The sequence below is a fragment of the Thalassophryne amazonica genome, chromosome 3, assembly GCF_902500255.1.
Source record: "Thalassophryne amazonica chromosome 3, fThaAma1.1, whole genome shotgun sequence".
Classification (NCBI taxonomy): domain Eukaryota; kingdom Metazoa; phylum Chordata; class Actinopteri; order Batrachoidiformes; family Batrachoididae; genus Thalassophryne; species Thalassophryne amazonica.
This window is the reverse complement of record NC_047105.1, coordinates 37,183,443-37,204,599: the sequence shown is the minus strand read 5'-3', so window position 1 is coordinate 37,204,599 and position 21,157 is coordinate 37,183,443. Positions and strand designations below refer to the sequence as shown.

General features: G+C 41.7%; 1 protein-coding gene across 4 annotated transcripts in view; it reads right to left on the bottom strand.

Moving 5' to 3' along the window:
• The window catches only part of rtf2 (replication termination factor 2), an 81,384-nt gene that overhangs the window by 18,133 nt on the left and 42,094 nt on the right, over positions 1–21,157 (bottom strand). The window contains exons 6-9 of one of the 4 annotated variants that reach the window (XM_034166068.1): positions 19,365–19,469; positions 19,170–19,224; positions 8,073–8,145; positions 6,972–7,100 (exon numbers count right to left, since the gene is read on the bottom strand). In XM_034166068.1, the coding sequence (XP_034021959.1) occupies positions 7,064–7,100; positions 8,073–8,145; positions 19,170–19,224; positions 19,365–19,469 (270 nt within the window). In that variant the 3' untranslated portion in view covers positions 6,972–7,063. Of the gene's footprint in view, positions 1–6,497; positions 7,101–8,072; positions 8,146–19,169; positions 19,225–19,364; positions 19,470–21,157 lie in introns of those variants that run through there. The other 3 variants (XM_034166067.1, XM_034166066.1, XM_034166065.1) reach the window with 3 other exon arrangements.

Genomic DNA, 21,157 nt, shown 5'->3' with positions numbered 1-21,157 from the left:
CAAAATTTCCTGTGTAGTTCCCAAGTTGTAATCATTTATCATTAAAAAGAAAAACAACTAAACAAAATTAAAAGATTGTGTCGAAGAAGCATGTGTGGCCATTTTCACACTGAGTGAGGTGAGTTATGCACACAGAAAGCCACTACATCAAAAGTAGCATCTTCACTGCAGACAGTCATACCCAGATAAGGCAGTTCTCAGTTGGAGTATTTCTGCTTTAACATTTTCCTAACCAGTAATTTCATTCATACATAAATAAAACCACAACCAATGTGAAGTTTGCTACCTCTCTCCCTTACGCTATTTCCTCTTTCACTGTCTTTCAAAAATACACTCAACAAAAATATAAACGCAACACTTTTGGTTTTGCTCCCATTTTGTATGAGATGAACTCAAAGATCTAAAACTTTTTCCACATACACAATATTACCATTTCCCTCAAATATTGTTCACAAACCAGTCTAAATCTGTGATAGTGAGCACTTCTCCTTTGCTGAGATAATCCATCCCACCTCACAGGTGTGCCATATCAAGATGCTGATTAGACACCATGATTAGTGCACAGGTGTGCCTTAGACTGTTCACAATAAAAGGCCACTCTGAAAGGTGCAGTTTTATCACACAGCACAATGCCACAGATGTCGCAAGATTTGAGGGAACGTGCAATTGGCATGCTGACAGCAGGAATGTCAACCAGAGCTGTTGCTCGTGTATTGAATGTTCATTTCTCTACCATAAGCCGTCTCCAAAGGCGTTTCAGAGAATTTGGCTGTACATCCAACCAGCCTCACAACCGCAGACCACGTGTAACCACACCAGCCCAGGACCTCCACATCCAGCATGTTCACCTCCAAGATCGTCTGAGACCAGCCACTCGGACAGCTGCTGGAACAATCGGTTTGCATAACCAAAGAATTTCTGCACAAACTGTCAGAAACCATCTCAGGGAAGCTCATCTGCATGCTCGTCGTCCTCATCGGGGTCTCAACCTGACCAGTTCGTCGTCGTAATCGACTTGAGTGGGCAAATGCTCACATTCGCTGGCATTTGGCACGTTGGAGAGGTGTTTTCTTCACGGATGATGCGAAGGAGATATGTTGCACTGCATGAGGCAAATGGTGGTCACACCAGATACTGACTGGTATCCCCCACCAATAAAACAAAACTGCACCTTTCAGAGTGGCCTTTATTGTGGGCAGTCTAAGGCACACCTGTGCACTAATCATGGTGTCTAATCAGCATCTTGATATGGCACACCTGTGAGGTGGGATGGATTATCTCAGCAAAGGAGAAGTGCTCACTATCACAGATTTCGACTGGTTTGTGAACAATATTTGAGGGAAATGGTGATACTGTGTATGTGGAAAAAGTTTTAGATCTTTGAGTTCATCTCATTCAAAATGGGAGCAAAACCAAAACTGTTGCGTTTATATTTTTGTTGAGTATAAATGCAGAGAAATACACACACACACGCACGCACAAATACAACATAAATGGTCCTATGCTGGTAAGTTTTGTATATTCTTAAAAGCATTATTATTAGTACTACAACTACACTGTATCATTCATGTCAAAAACACTATAAACCCAGTGTGTAAAGTACAGTACGATTACCAACAACAGTCCCCATCCCAGCCTCATAGGTCAGATAATGAACTCCTACTTTGACTTGTAAAGCAATCATTTGTTTCCCAGGTTTGATGGAAATCTATTAAAATGTTTGTTATGCATCAGTGGACGGGTGAGGCAAAGCTCATAAAGCACACAATAAACTAAGACACGCTTTGCAATATGCACCTGCAAAAATCAAGGATAATCTATGTGTAGGCATGCAGTATATTATTCTGAAGTCAATTACAACATATCTACATACTAAAATGTCTATTAACCATAATATATATTCACATCTTTCTCACATTTATCTTCAATACAGCAAAAACTGTACTTAAGTTTCCATACGGAATAAATACTACATGAATTTAAACTGTGGTTCAGCCATAAGGAAGTAAAAATGACACCAACAGCCTGCTTGTTTTTCCTTTAGGATTTGGTTAATAGCAAACCACCGTGTCAGTATATTACTGGTCATCATCACTACAGTAACATCATTACAGTCATAAGAGATCCATAGACCAGACCAGTTACAGCCTGGTGGGTATCATACACACACACAGACACACACACACACACACACACACACACACATTTTATATTATATATATGTGATTAGATTAGAGATGCTAGAGATCTAAGATCGTAACAGTCTTCAAAACAAGGGTGACAGGAGCACCTGCGACAACTATCGTGGCATCTCCCTCCTCAGCAGTGTTGGTAAGGCTTTGCCCGCGTGGTTCTGTCCAGACTGCAAGTGTTAGCCGATCGTGTATATCCGGAGACTCAGTGTGGTTTCAGGGCTGGGCGTTCAACCATCAATAGGGTTTTCTCAGTGAGGCAATTGCAGGAAAAGTGCAGGGAGCCGAATCAACCCCTCTTCTTGGCTTTTATTGAATCTCACTAAAGCCTTTGATCTGGTCAGTTGCAGTGGTCTGTTAGGCTTCTTGAGAGGATTGAGTGTCCACCAAAACTTCTGAGTATAATCAGGTGATTTCGTGACAACACGAGAAGTACCTTTGAGGGAATCATGTCAGTGCCATTCCAGTTCTCAGCGGAGTGCAAACAGGGCTGTGTGCTCGCTCCAATGCGCTTTGGTATCTTCTTTTCTCTACTTTTGAGCTATGCCTTCCGGTCCTCCTACTAAGGGTGTCTACATCCATTCTCGTCACGACGGCAAGCTATTTAACCTGGCTTGTCTATGTGCAAAAAACCAAGACAATCCATGTCCTACTCAAGGAGCTTCTCTTCACTGATGACGCAGTTCTGGCTAGCCACTCAGAACAAGGCCTTCAGCGTCTCCTGGACTGCTATTCAAGTGCTGCCAAGAGGTTCTCCAACTAACCATCAGTATAAAGAAAACTGTGGTTATGGCCCAGAATGCTCCATGTCCCCCTTTCATAACAGTCAATTGCTCCAGGCTTGTGTAGTCGAAAGGTTACCTACCTTGGATCGACAGTCACCCAAAAACCGTCCCTTGACGTAGAATCAAGACCAGAATGGCAGAGCGGCTGATGCAATCACATGTGATTCAAATCCATATGGTTTTTGCAAAAAATAAAAGGTCCGATACTTTTCTAACAGACCTCGTATATATACACAACACACACATACATATTATATATATATATATATATATATTATATATATATATAATACACTACACACACACAACAAAATATAAATGTAACACTTTTGGTTTGCTCCCATTTTGTATGAGATGAACTCAAAGATCTAAAACTTTTTCCACATACACAATATCACATTTCCCTCAATATTGTTCACAACCAGTCTAAATCTGTGATAGTGAGCACTGCTCCTTTGCTGAGATAATCCATCCCACCTCACAGGTGTGCCATAACCAAGATGCTGATTAGACACCATGATTAGTGCACAGGTGTGCCTTAGACTGTCCCAAATAAAAGGCCACTCTGAAAGGTGCAGTTTTGTTTTATTGGGGGGGGATACCAGTCAGTATCTGGTGTGACCCCATTTGCCTCATGCAGTGCAACACATCTCCTTCGCATAGAGTTGATCAGGTTGTCAATTGTGGCCTGTGGAATGTTGATCCACTCCTCTTCAATGGCTGTGCGAAGTTGCTGGATATTGGCAGGAACTGGTACACGCTGTCGTATACGCCGGTCCAGAGCATCCCAACATGCTCAATGGGTGACATGTCCGGTGAGTATGCCGGCCATGCCAAGAACTGGGACATTTTCAGCTTCCAAGAATTGTGTACAGATCCTTGCAACATGGGGCCGTGCATATTCCTGCTGCAACATGAGGTGATGTTCTGGATGTATACAAAATGGGCCTCAGGATCTCGTCACGGTATCTCTGTGCATTCAAAATGCCATCAATAAAATGCACCTGTGTTCTTCGTCCATAACAGACGCCGCCATACCATAACCCCACTGCTACCATGGGCCACTCGAATCCACAACATTGACATCAGAAAACCGCTCACCCACACGACGCCACACACACTGGCTGCCATCTGCCCTGGACAGTGTGTGAACCGGGATTCATTCCGTGAAGAGAACACCTCTCCAACGTGCCAAACGCCAGCGAATGTGAGCATTTGCCCTCTCAAGTCGGTTACGACGACGAACTGGAGTCAGGTCGAGACCCCGATGAGGACTACGAGCATGTAGATGTGCTTGCCTGAGACGGTTTCTGACAGTTTGTGCAGAAATTCTTTGGTTATGCAAACCGATGGTTTCAGCAGCTGTCCGAGTGGCTGGTCTCAGACGATCTTGGAGGTGAACATGCTGGATGTGGAGGTCCTGGGCTGGTGTGGTTACACGTGGTCTGCGGTTGTGAGGCTGGTTGGATGTACTGCCAAATTCTCTGAAACGCCTTTGGAGACGGCTTATGGTAGAGAAATGAACATTCAATACACGAGCAACAGTTCTGGTTGACATTCCTGCTGTCAGCATGCCAATTGCACGCTCCCTCAAATCTTGCGACATCTGTGGCATTGTGCTGTGTGATAAAACTGCACCTTTCAGAGTGGCCTTGTGCACTAATCATGGTGTCTAATCAGCATCTTGATATGGCACACCTGTGAGGTGGGATGGATTATCTCAGCAAAGGAGAAGTGCTCACTATCACAGATTTAGGCTGGTTTGTGAACAATATTTTGAGGGAAATGGTGATACTGTGTATGTGGAAAAAGTTTTAGATCTTTGAGTTCATCTCATACAAATGGGAGCAAAACCAAAAGTGTTGCGTTTATATTTTTGTTGAGTATATATATATATATATATATATATATATATATATATATATATATATCTCAAATCAATTCAATTTTATTTATATAGCGCCAAATCACAACAAACAGTTGCCCCAAGGCGCTTTATATTGTAAGGCAAAAGCCATACAATAACTACAGAAAAACCCCAACGGTCAAACGACCCCCTATGAGCAAGCACTTGGCGACAGTGGGAAGGAAAAACTCCCTTTAACAGAAAGAAACCTCTAGCAGAACCAGGCTCAGGGAGGGGCAATCTTCTGCTGGACTGGCTGGGGCTGGGGGAAGAGAGTCAGGAAAAAGACATGCTGTGGAAGAGAGCAGAGATCAACCACTAATGATTAAATGCAGAGTGGTGCATACAGAGCAAAAAGAGGTGAATAAAAAGAAACACTCAGTGCATCATGGGAACCCCCCAGCAGTCTAAGCCTATAGCAGCAAAACTAAGGGATGGTTCAGGGTCACCTGATCCAACCCTAACTATAAGCTTTAGCAAAAAGGAAAGTATTAAGCTTAATCTTAAAAGTAGAGAGGATGTCTGTCTCCCTGATCCGAATTGGGAGCTGGTTCCACAGGAGAGGAGCCTGATAGCTGAAGGCTCTGCCTCCCATTCTACTCTTACAAACCCTAGGAACTACAAGTAAGCCTGCAGTCTGAGAGCGAAGCGCTCTATTGGGGTGATATGGTACTATGAGGTCCCTAAGATAAGATGGGACCTGATTATTACCACCTTATAAGTAAGAAGAAGAATTTTAAATTTTATTCTGGAATTAACAGGGAGCCAATGAAGAGAAGCCATTGGGTGAAATATGCTCTCTCCTTCTAGTCCCTGTCAGTATCTAGCTGCAGCATTTTGAATTAACTGAAGGCTTTGCAGGGAAGTTTTAGGACAACCTGATAATAATGAATTACAATAGTCCAGCCTAGAAGAAATAAATGCATGAATTAGCTTTTCAGCATCACTCTGAGACAAGACCTTTCTAATTTTAGAGATATTGCGCAAATGCAAAAAAGCAGTCCTACATATTTGCTTATATGTGCATTGAAGGACATATCCTGATCAAAAATGACTCCAAGATTTCTCACAGATTATGAGTATTATACTCTATATATATATATATATATTTATACACACCACACACACACACACACACACACACAACACACACACCACCACACACACACACACACACACACACACACACACAGCCCTCCTGTTGGTCTTAGGCTTGCCGTGGTTTCTCCTCAGCCTTTACAAAGGTGATGGAATACCCTGCTGGTTGCTGTTGCCTGCTACTAGAGATCCCTGTGCTGATGACCTCTGCAATAACCTTCAGCACCTGGTCATGTAGCGCTGGTAGTGCCCATCTCCCAGTGCTCTTGGGCAACAGCTCAAGATGTGCTCCAGCTATCTCCTCCCTGGCAGAGTGGGCACAGTGGAGTGTCTGTCAGGCTCCAGCGGAAGAGGTTGGATGGACTGGGGGAACATCATAGACCGACTGAACCAAAAACTTTTTAATGTACAATAATGACTGAAGCACAAACAATCTAAGAGGAACTGTTTATATATATATATATATATATATATATATATATATAATTTTTTTGATATTGAACAATAAAAATCAAATCTCAATGCACTGAAATCACTATCAGCCTTGAATTCCTTTGTCATATTTTGTGATGCTCATGTGATAAAACTGCACCTTGCCCACTAGGAGACAGCAGAGAGACAGTTAAGAGAAAGGTACGGTATAAAACAAAAAACTCCTTTAGGTCAATTCCCAAAGTGCCATGTGACTGAAACCATGTGGAGGTACACAGCTGGAAGACATGGGTGAGAAATTAAGCCTCAAAACCCTTAGGGAGCTATTAACAAAATGTTCCAAACATGTCAACACAAAGCTACTGGGGATTGAAGCAGCAAGTTGGTAATGACCTCGCACATTGGTGACACACAATCATGGATGGTGTTCATGTGTTTTGTGTAATATGTCCAACAGTAACCGCATCTGACGGCTCTGAGTGGACCAGAACTAGAAGTGATATGGGGTGTGGGTGACCCAGTTGGACATCTGTTCTTTAGTGCGCTTGGCCGAACTATGGCTAGTGAACAAGGATTTGAAGGCCTCTGACTTTTCCTCCATGTCTTGGATGGACCTCTTCTTGGTGGTAGCTTCAGAAGACTGTGTGTCTTTAGAGGACCCGCACAATCCAGAAGGTCCAGCAACAGCTGTGCGGGGGAAAAAAAAATAGCAAACATACGTTATGATAATAAAGACAATGAAAATAAAATTCCAAAAAGAATTTTGAGGGCTGCCTGCTGCGTGATTTCCTTTCACTGAGGGGTAGACAAGATGGGTGCAAATTGTCAACAATTAATGATAAGATCAATATATAACGAATGGAGCCAGTGGCCAGTCAGTGAGATTTTAGCTGCAATTCCACAACACTGTGCCAGTGCCACTTGGTGCCACTCAAAGCAGTATCAAGACAATGCCAGTAAGGCCACTGAAGTTTGAATTATTTACATTTCAAAGCTGTAAAACGAATGAATGACTGTGTCCACTGTAACTCAACGAAATTGTTAGATGGTGGTACGACTATCACAGAGGCAGGCAAATAAGTAATATTTGGGGGGAGCTACATTATTTGCCCAGGTAATGGTTTGCTGTTTGTCTGTTTCCAATGACCCAATCCCAATACTGCAAAGGGAGAGTACTGGGATTGGGTCCTGAAAAAAACACTGCTCAACTGTGGGGCAGATACCCCTTTTTCAGCTCACATGATCATGTCAAGATATTAGCTTTTGACAATAACCTATTTGTTACTGGGGTTTTACTTTTTAACCGCTAAGACGTGAAGACTGATCCTGAATGAGCAACTCAGGATAATAATAATAATAAAAAAAAAAATCAACCCATTTAAGGATGAAAAGAAAACAGATTTTCTTTTATGTTTTGATTATTCAGCCAGACTTTGTTAACTACACCTTGCAGTCTCAGCTCCGTAATTTGGCCCAAAGTGGGCGTTTTCCATCTTTTATCCACATTTCGTTCCAGGCTATGAATTTCTAACAATTCTTTCAGACTGGTTCCCACTGCTTCACAGTGTGCCCCAGTCCTTAAAAACATGCTATGACAAACAATAACGACACTCCAACAACTCATCGATCCACATGGGAGGAAAGTCGCTGCACATCTACCTAATTTGCTGCCTGCAGTGCCATTTTAGTGAGCTGCTCTCCCCCATGTTCAGTTGTGGAGAACATCTTTCATCTTTCAAAGAAAAGAGTGAAACAATTGCTGTTAGGACCAAAATATATTACACAGACACAAAATAATAATAATAATACATTCCGTTTGTAGGTGCCTTTCAAAAAAACTCAAGGACACCATTACAATGCAACAATAAGCAGATTTAAAAGCTTAACAATAAACAAATTAGAATTAAAAACTTAAAAGGAAATTTAACAGTTAAAAAGAAATTATATAACAGTTTAAAACAAGACAAAAGTTATGCAGTGAATGATGGGAAATCATGGTGATTCTTTAACAGGTGGGTTTTGAGGCATGATTTCACAATAACCAGACAGTCAATGTTACAGATATCTGGTGGAAGGGAGTTCCAAAGGTGGGGGGGCAGAGCGGCTGAAAGCTCTAAATCCCATGGTGGTCAAGTGGACAGGAGGAATGGTGAGGCTGAGAGAAGATGATGATCTGAGGGTGTGGCTGGGTGTGTGTGTATGCGCGCGCGTGTGTGAAGATGTTCGATGAGGTACGGAGGAGCAAAGTTATGGAGGCCCTTGAAGGTTAGAAGGATGATTTTATAGTCAATGCGATGAGTGACTGGAAATCAGTGAAGTTGTTGAAGAACAGGGGTGATGTGGTGAATGAACGTGTTCCTGTGATGATCTGAGCTACTGCATTCTGAACCAGTCGAAGCTTTTGCGGGTAGACCAAAGAGAAGAGAGTAATGGCTGTGTAGGTTAATCCTGGTCCCCCGACCAAACGATCCGCACTAAAAATCGGTCCACTCTGCCGTCACTGCACATCCATCTTTTTTGAGTGTCACCAGCGTTTCACCGATTATCACCTCGTTTCTGCTTCAAACTGCACACCAGTCATCATCTATCTCAGTGACAGATCTCTGAAGCTTTTGTACAACAATCATTTCCACATAAATTCAGCATTATTTCATCAAAAACAGAGGAAGTGATCAGAGAGGCGCGGCTACACGAGCTGCTAGCTGTTGCGTTCACTGCACGCCCGTCATTTCAAGCATCACATCACCTTGTGTCTGCTTAAAACTGACTTTAGAATGATTTAAGAGGGTTTACCTTGTCATCTGATGGTTCATAATCCCATTGATCCATTTGATCGCTTTGGGTAAAGGGACTGTCTCAGATGAGCTGCTGTGGTCCAAATAGACGCATGCGCAGTGGATGCAGGGCGGACCAATTTTTAGGGGAGACCATTCGGCCTGCGACACCGGGCCTCTTAAGTAGTGTTTTTCTTTAATGCAATGCAGAAGCATGACAGCATGCATGATTTTCATTCATTAAAAAGAGAAAAAAAAAGTTTGATTGAAGAAATATCCGCTGCCATGGAGTTGCTTTCTTATAAATACAGCCTCTTAAATCAGTTGAATTATAGTGCATCCGGAAAGTATTCACAGCACTTCACTTATTCCCATTTTATGTTACAGCTTTATTTCAAAATGGAGTACATTCATTTTTTCCCCCAAAATTCTACTCACAAAACCCCATAATGACAACAACATAAAGCTTTTTAAATTTTTGCTAATCAATCTCTCTCGCTCTCTCTCTCTCTCATATATATATATATATATATATATATATATATATATACAGGGGTGGTGGCCAAGTGGTTAATGCGCTTGGTTTCAGTGCAGAAGGTTCCGGGTTCTAAACCCACCCCTGCCACAGTTCTCCATGTAATGTGGAGTTGCGTCAGGAAGGGGCATCCGGCGGTAAAACCTGTGCCAATTCAACATGTAGATCCACCTTGGATTTGCTGTGGCGACCCCGAGTGCAAACAAGGGAGCAGCCGAAGGGACTTACTTTACTGAGATATATATATATATATATATATATATATATATATATATATCTATATATATAGATATATGCACAGTCCCCAGTAATTAAGCAATCAACACCAAACTTGCTATGGTGACTGGGGGCACGAAGGAGGAGGTCATTGGGGCCCTTAGGTTGAAACTGTACATGCATGAACCACACACACACACACACACAACACCTGTGTGTGCCTTAAATATTAGATCACGACCAGCTCAATGGATGCCCTATTTTCACAAGTAGCAAGCATCACACTTTACTTACTACGTAGTAGCAGCTGGCTAACGTGCACTTCAATTACAATCCGAATGGGACAACGTACGCTGCATGCGAGTTAAGCTACACAAAACCTGCTATGGTGACTGGGGGCCACCAAGGGGGAGGCTCACTGCGGCCCTTTAGGTTCAAAGCATACATGTGTGAACACACAGACATGGGTCAACCTTATATATTAAATCACAACCCCTCACTGGAGCCCTTATTTTCAAAGTTTACGAGGTCTCTTAGATAATAACCGACCCTTTTATTTTATTTTTTTTAACTATATGGATTTGAATGACATGCGATTACACCAATCATGCTTGAACCCTCGTGCGCATGCATGAGTTTTTTCACGCGTGTCGGTGACGTCATTTCCCAGTGGGCAGGCCTTGAGTTAGATGTGGTCCCACCCTCTCGGCTGAATTCCTTTGTTTCACACGCTGCTCGAGACGGCGCGCGTTGCTTTATCAAAATTTTTTCTGGACCTGTGAGGAATATCCGAGTGGACACTATTCGAGAAATTAAGCTGGTTTTCTGTGAAAAGTTTAACGGCTGATGAGAGATTATGGGTGTTTTCTGTCGGTTGTAAGGACTTCCCACGGAGCGGGACGTCCTGCAGCGCTTCCAGGCGCCGTCGTCGGCCTGTTTCGAGCTGAAAACATCCTAATTTAAGGCTTAATTCACCCAGGACGTCGGGAGAGAACAGAGAAGATTCAGAAGAGGCCGGCATGAGGAATTTATGCGGACATTCCACTGTTTAAGGACATTTTTTTTAATGAAAGACGTACGCGCAAATCGCCGAGTCGTTTCCGTGACGACTCGGCAAAATCTGTGTGCACCGCGACAGGAAAAACACCTCCGTGTTGAAACCATTTGTAGAATTCAGGCGGCTTTTAATGGCTTTCAACAAGTGAGTAACTGAGAAATTGTTTAACAGCTTGGGCATGTTCCAACTTGCCCGTTAAGATTTCCAACGGAGGTGTTTTTCCTGCCGCGACCCCCCGCGGTCGGGTCCAGCCCGACATGCGCCTCTGCCCGCACGTTCTTTCATTACAAAATGACCGTTAACAATGGAATGTCCGAATAAACTCCTCATGCTACTTCTTCTGAAGTTCTCTGTTCTCTGACGACTTACTGCGTCAACAGAGCCTGAAATGTGGAAGTTTTCAACTTGAAACAGCGAGACGCTGCCGCCTCGCAGCGCAGATCGCCGTCAGCGCCGTGGACCGTCCTTAAAGCGACACTGCCAGACCAAAATCTCTCATCAGCCGTTAAAATTTTTACCGGAAAACCAGCTGAATTTATTGAATGGTGTCCACTCAGTTGTGCCTTACAGTTTTGAAAAATTTTTATCAAACAAGCAACAGTCTCTGAGCCATTCCTAAACAATGAAAAAAAATCGACGAGCGGGTGGACGACTCCTCACTCAAAGACTGCCCACAGGCGAATGACGTAACCGACAGGCGTGAAAAAACTCTCGCATGCCCACGAGGGTTCAAGCATGTCTGATGTATCACACGTGATTCAAATCCATATGGTTTTTGAAAAAAATAATAAGGTCGGATACTTTTCTAATAGACCTCGTACATGGTACTCAGATCAGGTCGCCAGCATCACACTTTACTTACTATGTAGTAGCAGCTGGCTAGTGTGTAGTTTAATTACAATCTGGATGGGTCAGCGCATTTTTTTTTCAATTAAAATGTACCTGCTGTGTACGACATGCCAGAGCGTTGCAGTGATATGACATGCTATCACCTTTTATCATGAGTCACCCTGAGTCTCATGAATGTCACAAATTGCTCCTATGAAAATTAATGACAACATACACACAATGCAATGCAACTTACTACACCATAACCCCCTACCATCCGCCTCATTTTGGCTTGTCAGTATCTCAAAAATAAAAACTGAAATTTCCCCATCAATGGGATATACAGGCTTAGAAGGGGTTAACGAAAGTGACATGAAATATACAGTGACATGGTTAAAAATTCTTCTCTATTACCTGTGCGTAGAACAGGTAACTCAGCTAGTTAAAAATAAAACACTAAGAGTTCACATGTACGTAAGTATTCACATCCTTTGCTCAGTACTTTGTTGACTATGGCTCGTGAACTGCCATCTTCTCTTCTGAAGACACACTTTTATTCTGTGGTTTTTAACAGTGTGTGAGTTGTGTGGTCCTCTGTTTTGTTTCTGTTTTTATTTAGGTTGATTTTATTGGTTTTACATGTTGTATTTATTTTTATCTTTGTATGTTTTATTTTTTATTGTTATTTTACTTATTTTTTATTTATTTCTTGACTTGATTCTATGTGTAGCACTTTGGAGCGTCTTTGTTGTTAAATGTGCTATATAAATAAAGTGGATTGGACTGGATGCATGTTTGACAGCAATTGCAGCCTCAAGTCTTCTTGAATATGTTGTCACAAGCTTGGTGCTCCTATCTTTGAGCAGTTTTGCCCATTCATCATTGCAGCACCTCTCAAATTCCATCAGGTTGGATGGGGAGCGTCAGTGCACAGCCATTTTCACATCTGTCCACAGATGTTCAATAGGATTCAGGTCTGGGCTCTGGCTGGGCCACTCAGGGTCATTCAGAGTTGCACTGAAGACCTTGATCTCCAGGTGGGCTGCCATGTTCCTTTTACCAAGGATTGGCTTCCATCTGGCCACTCTACCATACAGGCCTGATTGGTGGATTGCTGTAGAGATAGTTGTCCTTCTGGAAGGTTCTCTTCTCTCCACAGAGGAATAGTGGAGCTCTGACAAAGTGACCATCAGGTTCTTGGTCACCTCCCTGACTACGGCCCTTCTCCCCCAAATCACCCCGGTTATATGGGCAGCCAGCTTTAGAAAGAGTTCTGGTGGATTTGAACTTCTTCCATTTACGGTTGATGGAGGCCACTGTGCTCATTAGAACATTCAAAGCAGCAGAAATGTTTCTGTACCCTTCCCCAGATTTGTGCCTCAAGACAATACTGTCTCGGAGGTCTACAGACAGTTCCTCTGACTTCATGCTTGGTTTGTGTTCACCTGTGGGACCTTATATATGTAGACAGGTGTCTGCCTTACCAAATCATGCCCAGGTGGACTCCAATTAAGCTGTAGAAACATCTCAAAGATGATCACTGGAAACAAGATGCACCTGAGCACAATTTTGAGCTTCATGGCAAAGGTTGTGAATACTTACGTAAGCGTGATTTCTTATTTTTTTATTTTTAATAAATCTGCAAAAATCTCAAACTTTTTTCACATTGTCATTATGGGGTATCGTGTGGAGAATTTTGAGGAAAAAATGAATTTAATTTTGGAATAAGGCTGTAACACAACAAAATGTGGAAAAAGTGAAACATCGTGAATACTTTTCAGATGCACTGTATATCATGTTGAAAAACAGTAATATCTACACAGGTGGATAAAATTGTTGGACCCTTATGCGCATGCACGCACACGCACACGCACACACACACACCTTCAACCGCTTAATCCAATTAAGGGTCGTGGGGGGCTGGAGCCTATCCCAGCAGTCACAGAGCGCGAGGCAGGGTACACCCAGGACAGGATGCCAGTCTGTCACAGGGCTGGTACCCCTATATTTATGTAATATTTATCGAACCTAATAAGAAATTTTCAACAGTTTTCTTCATGTTTTAATTTGTAACAGAATGTGCAGTGTTCCTAATGTATTTGCGTGTATGGAAATAAAAGCCATCTGAAAGATTTTCAAACTTTACTTTTTTTTTTTTTTTTTTCTTTTTAATACACACTGCTTTTATTTTGAACACAACTGATGTCCAAGACATAATCAGTGACTTGGAAAAGTTCCTATGTCCACCCCTTGACTTCTCTAAAGAAATTTGGCTGTAAAAGTGATGATACTCTACATTCTTCAATGGGTGCCAATAATTGTGTCCAGTATATATTTTATGCCTTGATTTTTTTTTTTTTTTCCACTTTACAAAAGCATTTTGTTTTGTTATTGTTGCGAAATAACTTTGGACATTTTAAAAAAGGTTTTGATTTAACAAAATTGTGTTGTTTACACTCACTTCTAACCAAATAATACAGTTCATTCATTCATTGGGTCTGGGTCACTGTGGTAGCAGCACAAGCAGCTCATCCCACACTTCCTTATCCTTGGCCAAGTCCTGTTAACTCTTCCCAGGGGATACCAAGGCATTCCCAAGCCATCTGGGAAATATAATCTCTCCAGCATGTCCTGGGTCTTCCCCAGGGCCTCCTCCTTGTCGGATGTGCCTGGAAGACCTCCCTAAGGAGATGACCTCATACACTTACAATTAAATGTATACATACAGTAGTGTTCAGAATAATAGTAGTGCTATGTGACTAAAAAGATTAATCCAGGTTTTGAGTATATTTCTTATTGTTACATGGGAAACAAGGTACCAGTAGATTCTCACAAATCCAACAAGACCAAGCATTCATGATATGCACACTCTTAAGGCTATGAAATTAGGCTCACCCATTGATCAGCTCCAGGATGATCAAAGGCAGTCTGGACTTACCTGTAAGGGCTGTGACAGTTATGAAGACACCTGTGTGAAGCTAATTTATTTGCTTCACACAGGTGAATGGAGGAAGAGAATGGAGGAATATTTTGTGGAGTGATGAGAGTAAAATTGTTCTTTTTGGGTCCAAGGGCCGCAGACAGTTTGTGAGACGACCCCCAATCTCTGAATTCAAGCCACAGTTCAGAGTGAAGACAGTGAAGCACGGTGGTGCAAGCATCATGATATGGGCATGTTTCTCCTACTATGGTGTTGGGCCTATATGTCGCATACCAGGTATCATGGATGCATGAAAAACTAATTCATGCATTTATTTCCTCTAGGCTGGACTATTGTAATTCATTATTATCAGGTTGTCCTAAAAGTTCCCTAAAAAGCCTTCAGTTAATTCAAAATGCTGCAGCTAGAGTACTGACGGGGACTAGAAGGAGAGAGCATATCTCACCCATATTGGCCTCTCTTCATTGGCTTCCTGTTAATTCTAGAATAGAATTTAAAATTCTTCTTCTTACTTATAAGGTTTTGAATAATCAGGTCCCATCTTATCTTAGGGACCTCGTAGTACCATATCACCCCAATAGAGCGCTTCGCTCTCAGACTGCAGGCTTACTTGTAGTTCCTAGGGTTTGTAAGAGTAGAATGGGAGGCAGAGCCTTCAGCTTTCAGGCTCCTCTCCTGTGGAACCAGCTCCCAATTCAGATCAGGGAGACAGACACCCTCTCTACTTTTAAGATTAGGCTTAAAACTTTCCTTTTTGCTAAAGCTTATAGTTAGGGCTGGATCAGGTGACCCTGAACCATCCCTTAGTTATGCTGCTATTGACGTAGACTGCTGGGGGGTTCCCATGATGCATTGTTTCTTTTTCTTTTTGCTCTGTATGCACCACTCTGCATTTAATTATTAGTCATCGATCTCTGCTCCCCTCCACAGCATGTCTTTTCCTGGTTCTCTCCCTCAGCCCCAACCAGTCCCAGCAGAAGACTGCCCCTCCCTGAGCCTGGTTCTGCTGGAGGTTTCTTCCTGTTAAAAGGGAGTTTTTCCTTCCCACTGTAGCCAAGTGCTTGCTCACAGGGGGTCGTTTTGACCGTTGGGGTTTTACATAATTATTGTATGGCCTTGCCTTACAATATAAAGCGCCTTGGGGCAACTGTTTGTTGTGATTTGGCGCTATATAAAAAAATCGATTGATCGATTGATCAGTTTGGATATGTCAAAATACTTGAAGAGGTCATGTTGCCTTATGCTGATGAGGACATGCCCTTGAAATGGGTGTTTCAACAAGACAATGACCCCAAGCACACTAGTAAACATGCAAAATCGTGGTTCCAAACCAACAAAATTAATGCCTCGCAGATGTGAATAAATCATGAAAAACTGTGGTTATACAATTAAATACTAGTTTAGTGATTCACAGGATTGCTATAAAGCAGTTTGAACATAATAGTTTTGAGACTGTAGCGTCAACAGCAGATGCTACTATTATTGTGAACACCCCCTTTTCTACTTTTTTTTTTTTTACTAATAGCCCAATTTCATAGCCTTAAGAGTGTGCATATCATGAATGCTTGGTCTTGTTGGATTTGTGAGACTCTACTGAATCTACTGGTACCTTGTTTCCCATGTAACAATAAGAAATATACTCAAAACCTGGATATCTTTCAGTCACATAGCACTACTATTATTCTGAACACTACTGTAAAATACAGGGGTACCAACAATTTGTCGACGTGTGTATATCCTGTCTGATAGTTATTTGTCACCCTGTTGCACACCAAAATCCTCAATATAAACCATCTTGGCAGTAGATTGCCCTGATGGTCTGGTCTTTGCGTTTTACACAGGCAGCTACGCTAAATAGTATTATCAATGAAAATTACAGTTGCACTTTAAGTCAGTTGGTCTGTGTTGACAACAATACGCTGCTGACAAAAAAAAGACTCCTGATCGATTAAAGATTTGCAAAATTATTAGGCAAAAATGTACGAGGTTAGAAAATAAATGAGGCTCAAGGCTGAAGGTTTTTAACCAAACACTGAATGACTGCATTGTAGATTATTATGAACATGCTCTTTCAGATGGTAAGACGTTTGTTACTTGCTTTGATTATAATTAATAACAATAAAATGATCCAAGATTTTGCCACTTTAAAGTGCATGGGTGTTTTTTTTGTTGGGGGGGTGGGGGTCTGCTGTGATAACCACTGTGACAGTTTTTTCTGCTGCCAATGTTTAATTATTGTTCTTACTCAGATTCAGACTTTTATTGATCCCAAGTAGCACAATTCATTTGCAGCTTACTCCACCACAATCACCAATAACGTCTAACATTATGTCCAGGCACACTTTCTTACTGCCCTGCAGGATTTTAAAACCAGGACAGCATCATATGTTGCTAATGTAATCTTTGTGACTGTGGTCCAGCTCTCTTCAGGTCATTGACCAGGTCCTCCTGTGTAGTTCTGAGCTTTCTCAGAATCATCCTTACCCCACAAAGTGAGATCTTGCATGGAATCCCAGACCGAGGGAGATTGACAGTCATCTTGTGTTTCTTCCACTTTCTAATAAATAATCATGACAGTTGTTGTCTTCTACCAAGCTGCTTGCCTGTTGTCCTGTAGTCAGCTTTGTGCAGGTCTACAGTTTTGTTCCTGGTGTCCTTAGACAGCTCTTTGGTCTTGGCTATGGTGGACAGGTTGGAGTGTGATTGATTGAGTGTGTGAACAGATGTCTTTTATACAGGTAACAAGTTCAAACAGGTGCAATTAATACAGGTAAAGAGTGCAGAATAAGAGGGCTTCTTAAATTAAAATTAATAAGTCTGTGAGAGCCAGAATTCTTGCTGTTTGGCAGGTGTTCAAATACTTATTTTCAGCAGTAACATACAAATAAATTATATATATATAAAAAAAAAAAAAAAAAAAAAAAAAAAAAAAAATCATACATTGTGATTTCCGCTTTTTTTTTTTTTTTTAAGATTATGTCCTCTCACAGTGGACATGCACCTAAGATGAAAATTTCAGACCCCTCCATGATTTCTAAGTGGGAGAACTTGCAAAATTGCAGGGTGTTCAAATACTTATTTTCCTCACTGTATGTACTTGCTCCACAACATTGTCTTTTTTTTTCATTACTTTAAGAACATAGCTCCTGTTTGTTATTCTGCATGCCTTAGCTTAAAAAGTAGTTAAAAATACTTATTTTCCTCACAGGATATGCTGGACTCCGAAAAATGATGCCCACCTCTTCCACAATTTCTCGGATAGTCACACGACTGAAAAGCCACCGAAAGCTGTCTGAATCTTCCGAATGGTGGAAGAGGTGGGCATGTCACAGCATGCCCTGTAAGAATTCAACATGAAGGTGCTTTTGCGCCGCCGTTATCAGCTTCATGCCGAAGCACGAATTTCACCGCCACTCTTTTCATGGCCAAATCTTCTGTCACAGTGGAATGTGCCGAAAAAGTGCTGATGTCCACCTCTTCCGCAATTTCTCGGATAGTCCACACGACGGTCCCGCATCACCACAGCGTTCACTTTGGAAATGATCTGGTCATTTCAGCATGTTGATGGCTGACCGGAGCGTGGCTCACTCTCCACCGTTGTGCGGATGTCTTTAAACCAGTTGTACCACTCCTTAATCTGTGTGATGCCCATAGGCTCGTCACCGAAAGCCGTCTGAATCTTCCGAATGGTTTCCACCTGGCTGTCGCCCAGTTTCTGGCAAAATTTGATGCAGTCGCGCTGCTCCAGTCGTTCCGCCATTTTCCTTGCAATGAAAATCCGACGAGAGACTACACACGTCCTCACACAAAGGCTGCTTGCAAGCAAATGACGCAATCGACAGGTGTGAAAAAATTCACGCATGCACACGAAGGTTCAAGGTTGGCTCATGCAAGCACACGTGATTCAAATCCATCAGGTTTTTGTATATATGTGTGTAAACTGTGTGGTCTTTTAATTCCGTAATATTTCAGACCAAACATAAGAGAGACAAGATTATGATAGTATGGTGACATGAGGCAGCAAGTACAGGAATACTAGAAAAAACAGGAAGACAGCAAAAAGGAGCAAAATCAACTACTGAACCCTAAAGGAAATAGTATAAGTCATGGTCATTTGACTGGTGCATTGTTTTGTTAATGTCTGTCGACAAAAGGTAGAAGACAGCTGTTTACAGTAACTGGACGTCTAACCTTCTGTCTTTTGACATTCAAGTTTTTTTTTACTCCATATCTAAGTGACTTCTTCAGTTCCTCTCCTCTTCAGTCATATGGGTGAGAGAAACAAATTTCTTAACACCAACAAAAAGTCCAGCTGCTGCAGAATAAACTTGCAGTAATGTAAATGGAATGCAAATCTGTCTTTTAAAAAAAGACACAGGATGCCTCACCCAAACGTGGCACAAACCTTGTGAGTCTAATGGCGCGAACACCGACTGAGCAGACTTCTTCTTTTTTGATTTCTTAAAAAGAAAGAGAATGAGAAAATAAATACAATGAAATCTCCTAAAGAAACACAAATGAAAGCAGGTATTCAATATGGTCACACCCTGTCATTCAATCATTTCCCAGTATTCTGTGGATATGGTTGATTAAAACGTACCTTAGCTTTGACTCGCTTCTCTTCCATCTTCTCACTCAACTTCTCCACTTCTTCCTTAGTGCCATTGAGCACAACAATATCCTCATCTTGAAATGGATCCCCACACTAAAGTACAGAAAAAAAGGAAAAGGATATGAAATAGCACCACATGAGATACTTCTAAGTATAGCAGCACTCCAGAGCAGAGTGGATACTGCTGGATGGACAACCACCACAAACACGTTAAAAAGGGTCGACCAACATGCCTCAAATAATTTTTGCAGTTTCATGTTGTGAAGCAGTTATTTTCTTACAACAGCAAAGCAAAGAGGAAAAATATACTGATGTGTAATGCTGCAGTTTAGTCTGGATCAACAGCTGTACAGAACTCAAAACATGGTGGCATTAGCAAAGAAAAAATAAGTGTCAGGCTGTGGCGTCACATCAGTGACAAAACCCAACTCGCGTAAAAAAAATGCGTTCAAGTGTAGATATTAACTGTGCACGTGCAAATGATCTCTGCGTGCGAGGACCAGCGCTCCCCCCACCCGCTTGAACTTGATTTCTGCTTGCACACAGAGAATTCCTGCTCGCTTGCTTGAAATTTATGGCACTATGGGGGCGGGATTATGGCACTATGGGGAGGGAACCAGGCTGGCACTGGCTTTGCTGTGATTGGTCGTCTCTGGAGAGTGAGGTTTGATAGACAGCCCTCCTCTCTGATGCGGAAGTCAGTCGGAGACAGCGGCGATAAGCGATTATCACCTTGTTTCTGCTTAAAACTTCACTCGACTCATCATCTATCTCAGTGACAGATCTCTGAAGCTTCTGTACAACAATCATTTCCACATAAATTCAGCATTATTTCATAACAAATTACAGAAAGTCCAAAAAATCCATCTAAAGACTAGAGCCCGACTGATATGGATTTTTTGAGGCCGATGCCGATAACAATATTTGGATGAAAAAAAAAATGCAGATAAACGATAAATTGGCTGATTTGCCGATAGCCGCTAAATTTTTTTTTATTAATAAAATGTTCCTTTTTGGACCCTTAACAAAAAAGTATGAGCTAAAAGCTGAAGCTTTGTCCTCATATTGATTATGTTATAACAGAGAAGAATTTTCAAGTTCAAAAAATGCAATCAAGAATTAAACCTTTGTGAAATTAGCAAATACATATCCTTAAAAACAGTTGTGAAATACATCTGATAGTGTACCTCTTGTTGCTGCAACTTAGATATAGGTTCAGGATAAGGATATAGATCCTTATAAACTTACTTGTATGCTTTTGTCAGCCAATCAGTGCAGTGTGACGCCAAACTATGGGGGCCGGTGATGAACACATTTAAGCAGGGGTGTAAGCAGCTCTCAGTTGAATGGAGTCAGAGCTCCATCTACTGGACAAATGGTGCAAGGACATTTTACATTGCCGACACAAACATTATTTCAGTAACTGTTCTGTTTGAGAAATTATCGACGTTCTATCGGCAAAATTTAGGCTGATAGTGAGTACTTTGAAAAGGGCTTATATCGGCCGACATATCGGTTGGGCTCTACTAAAGACCATCTAAAGACCACCTGCTGGATCATCTTTTCTTTTTGTGTGAAACAGTGCAAAGCTTTTGGTTTGACCTTCAACAATAGATTGTCTCTGAAGGAATTTGGATCAGCGATCTAAACATCACAGACATCAATTCTGGAATATTAACTGTAATGACTTTGCCTTAACATAATTTTACTAAGCAAATGTTACATGGTGGCGCTATGGTTTGCACATGATTTAAGAGGTTTTAATTTGTCGCGCAAATGTG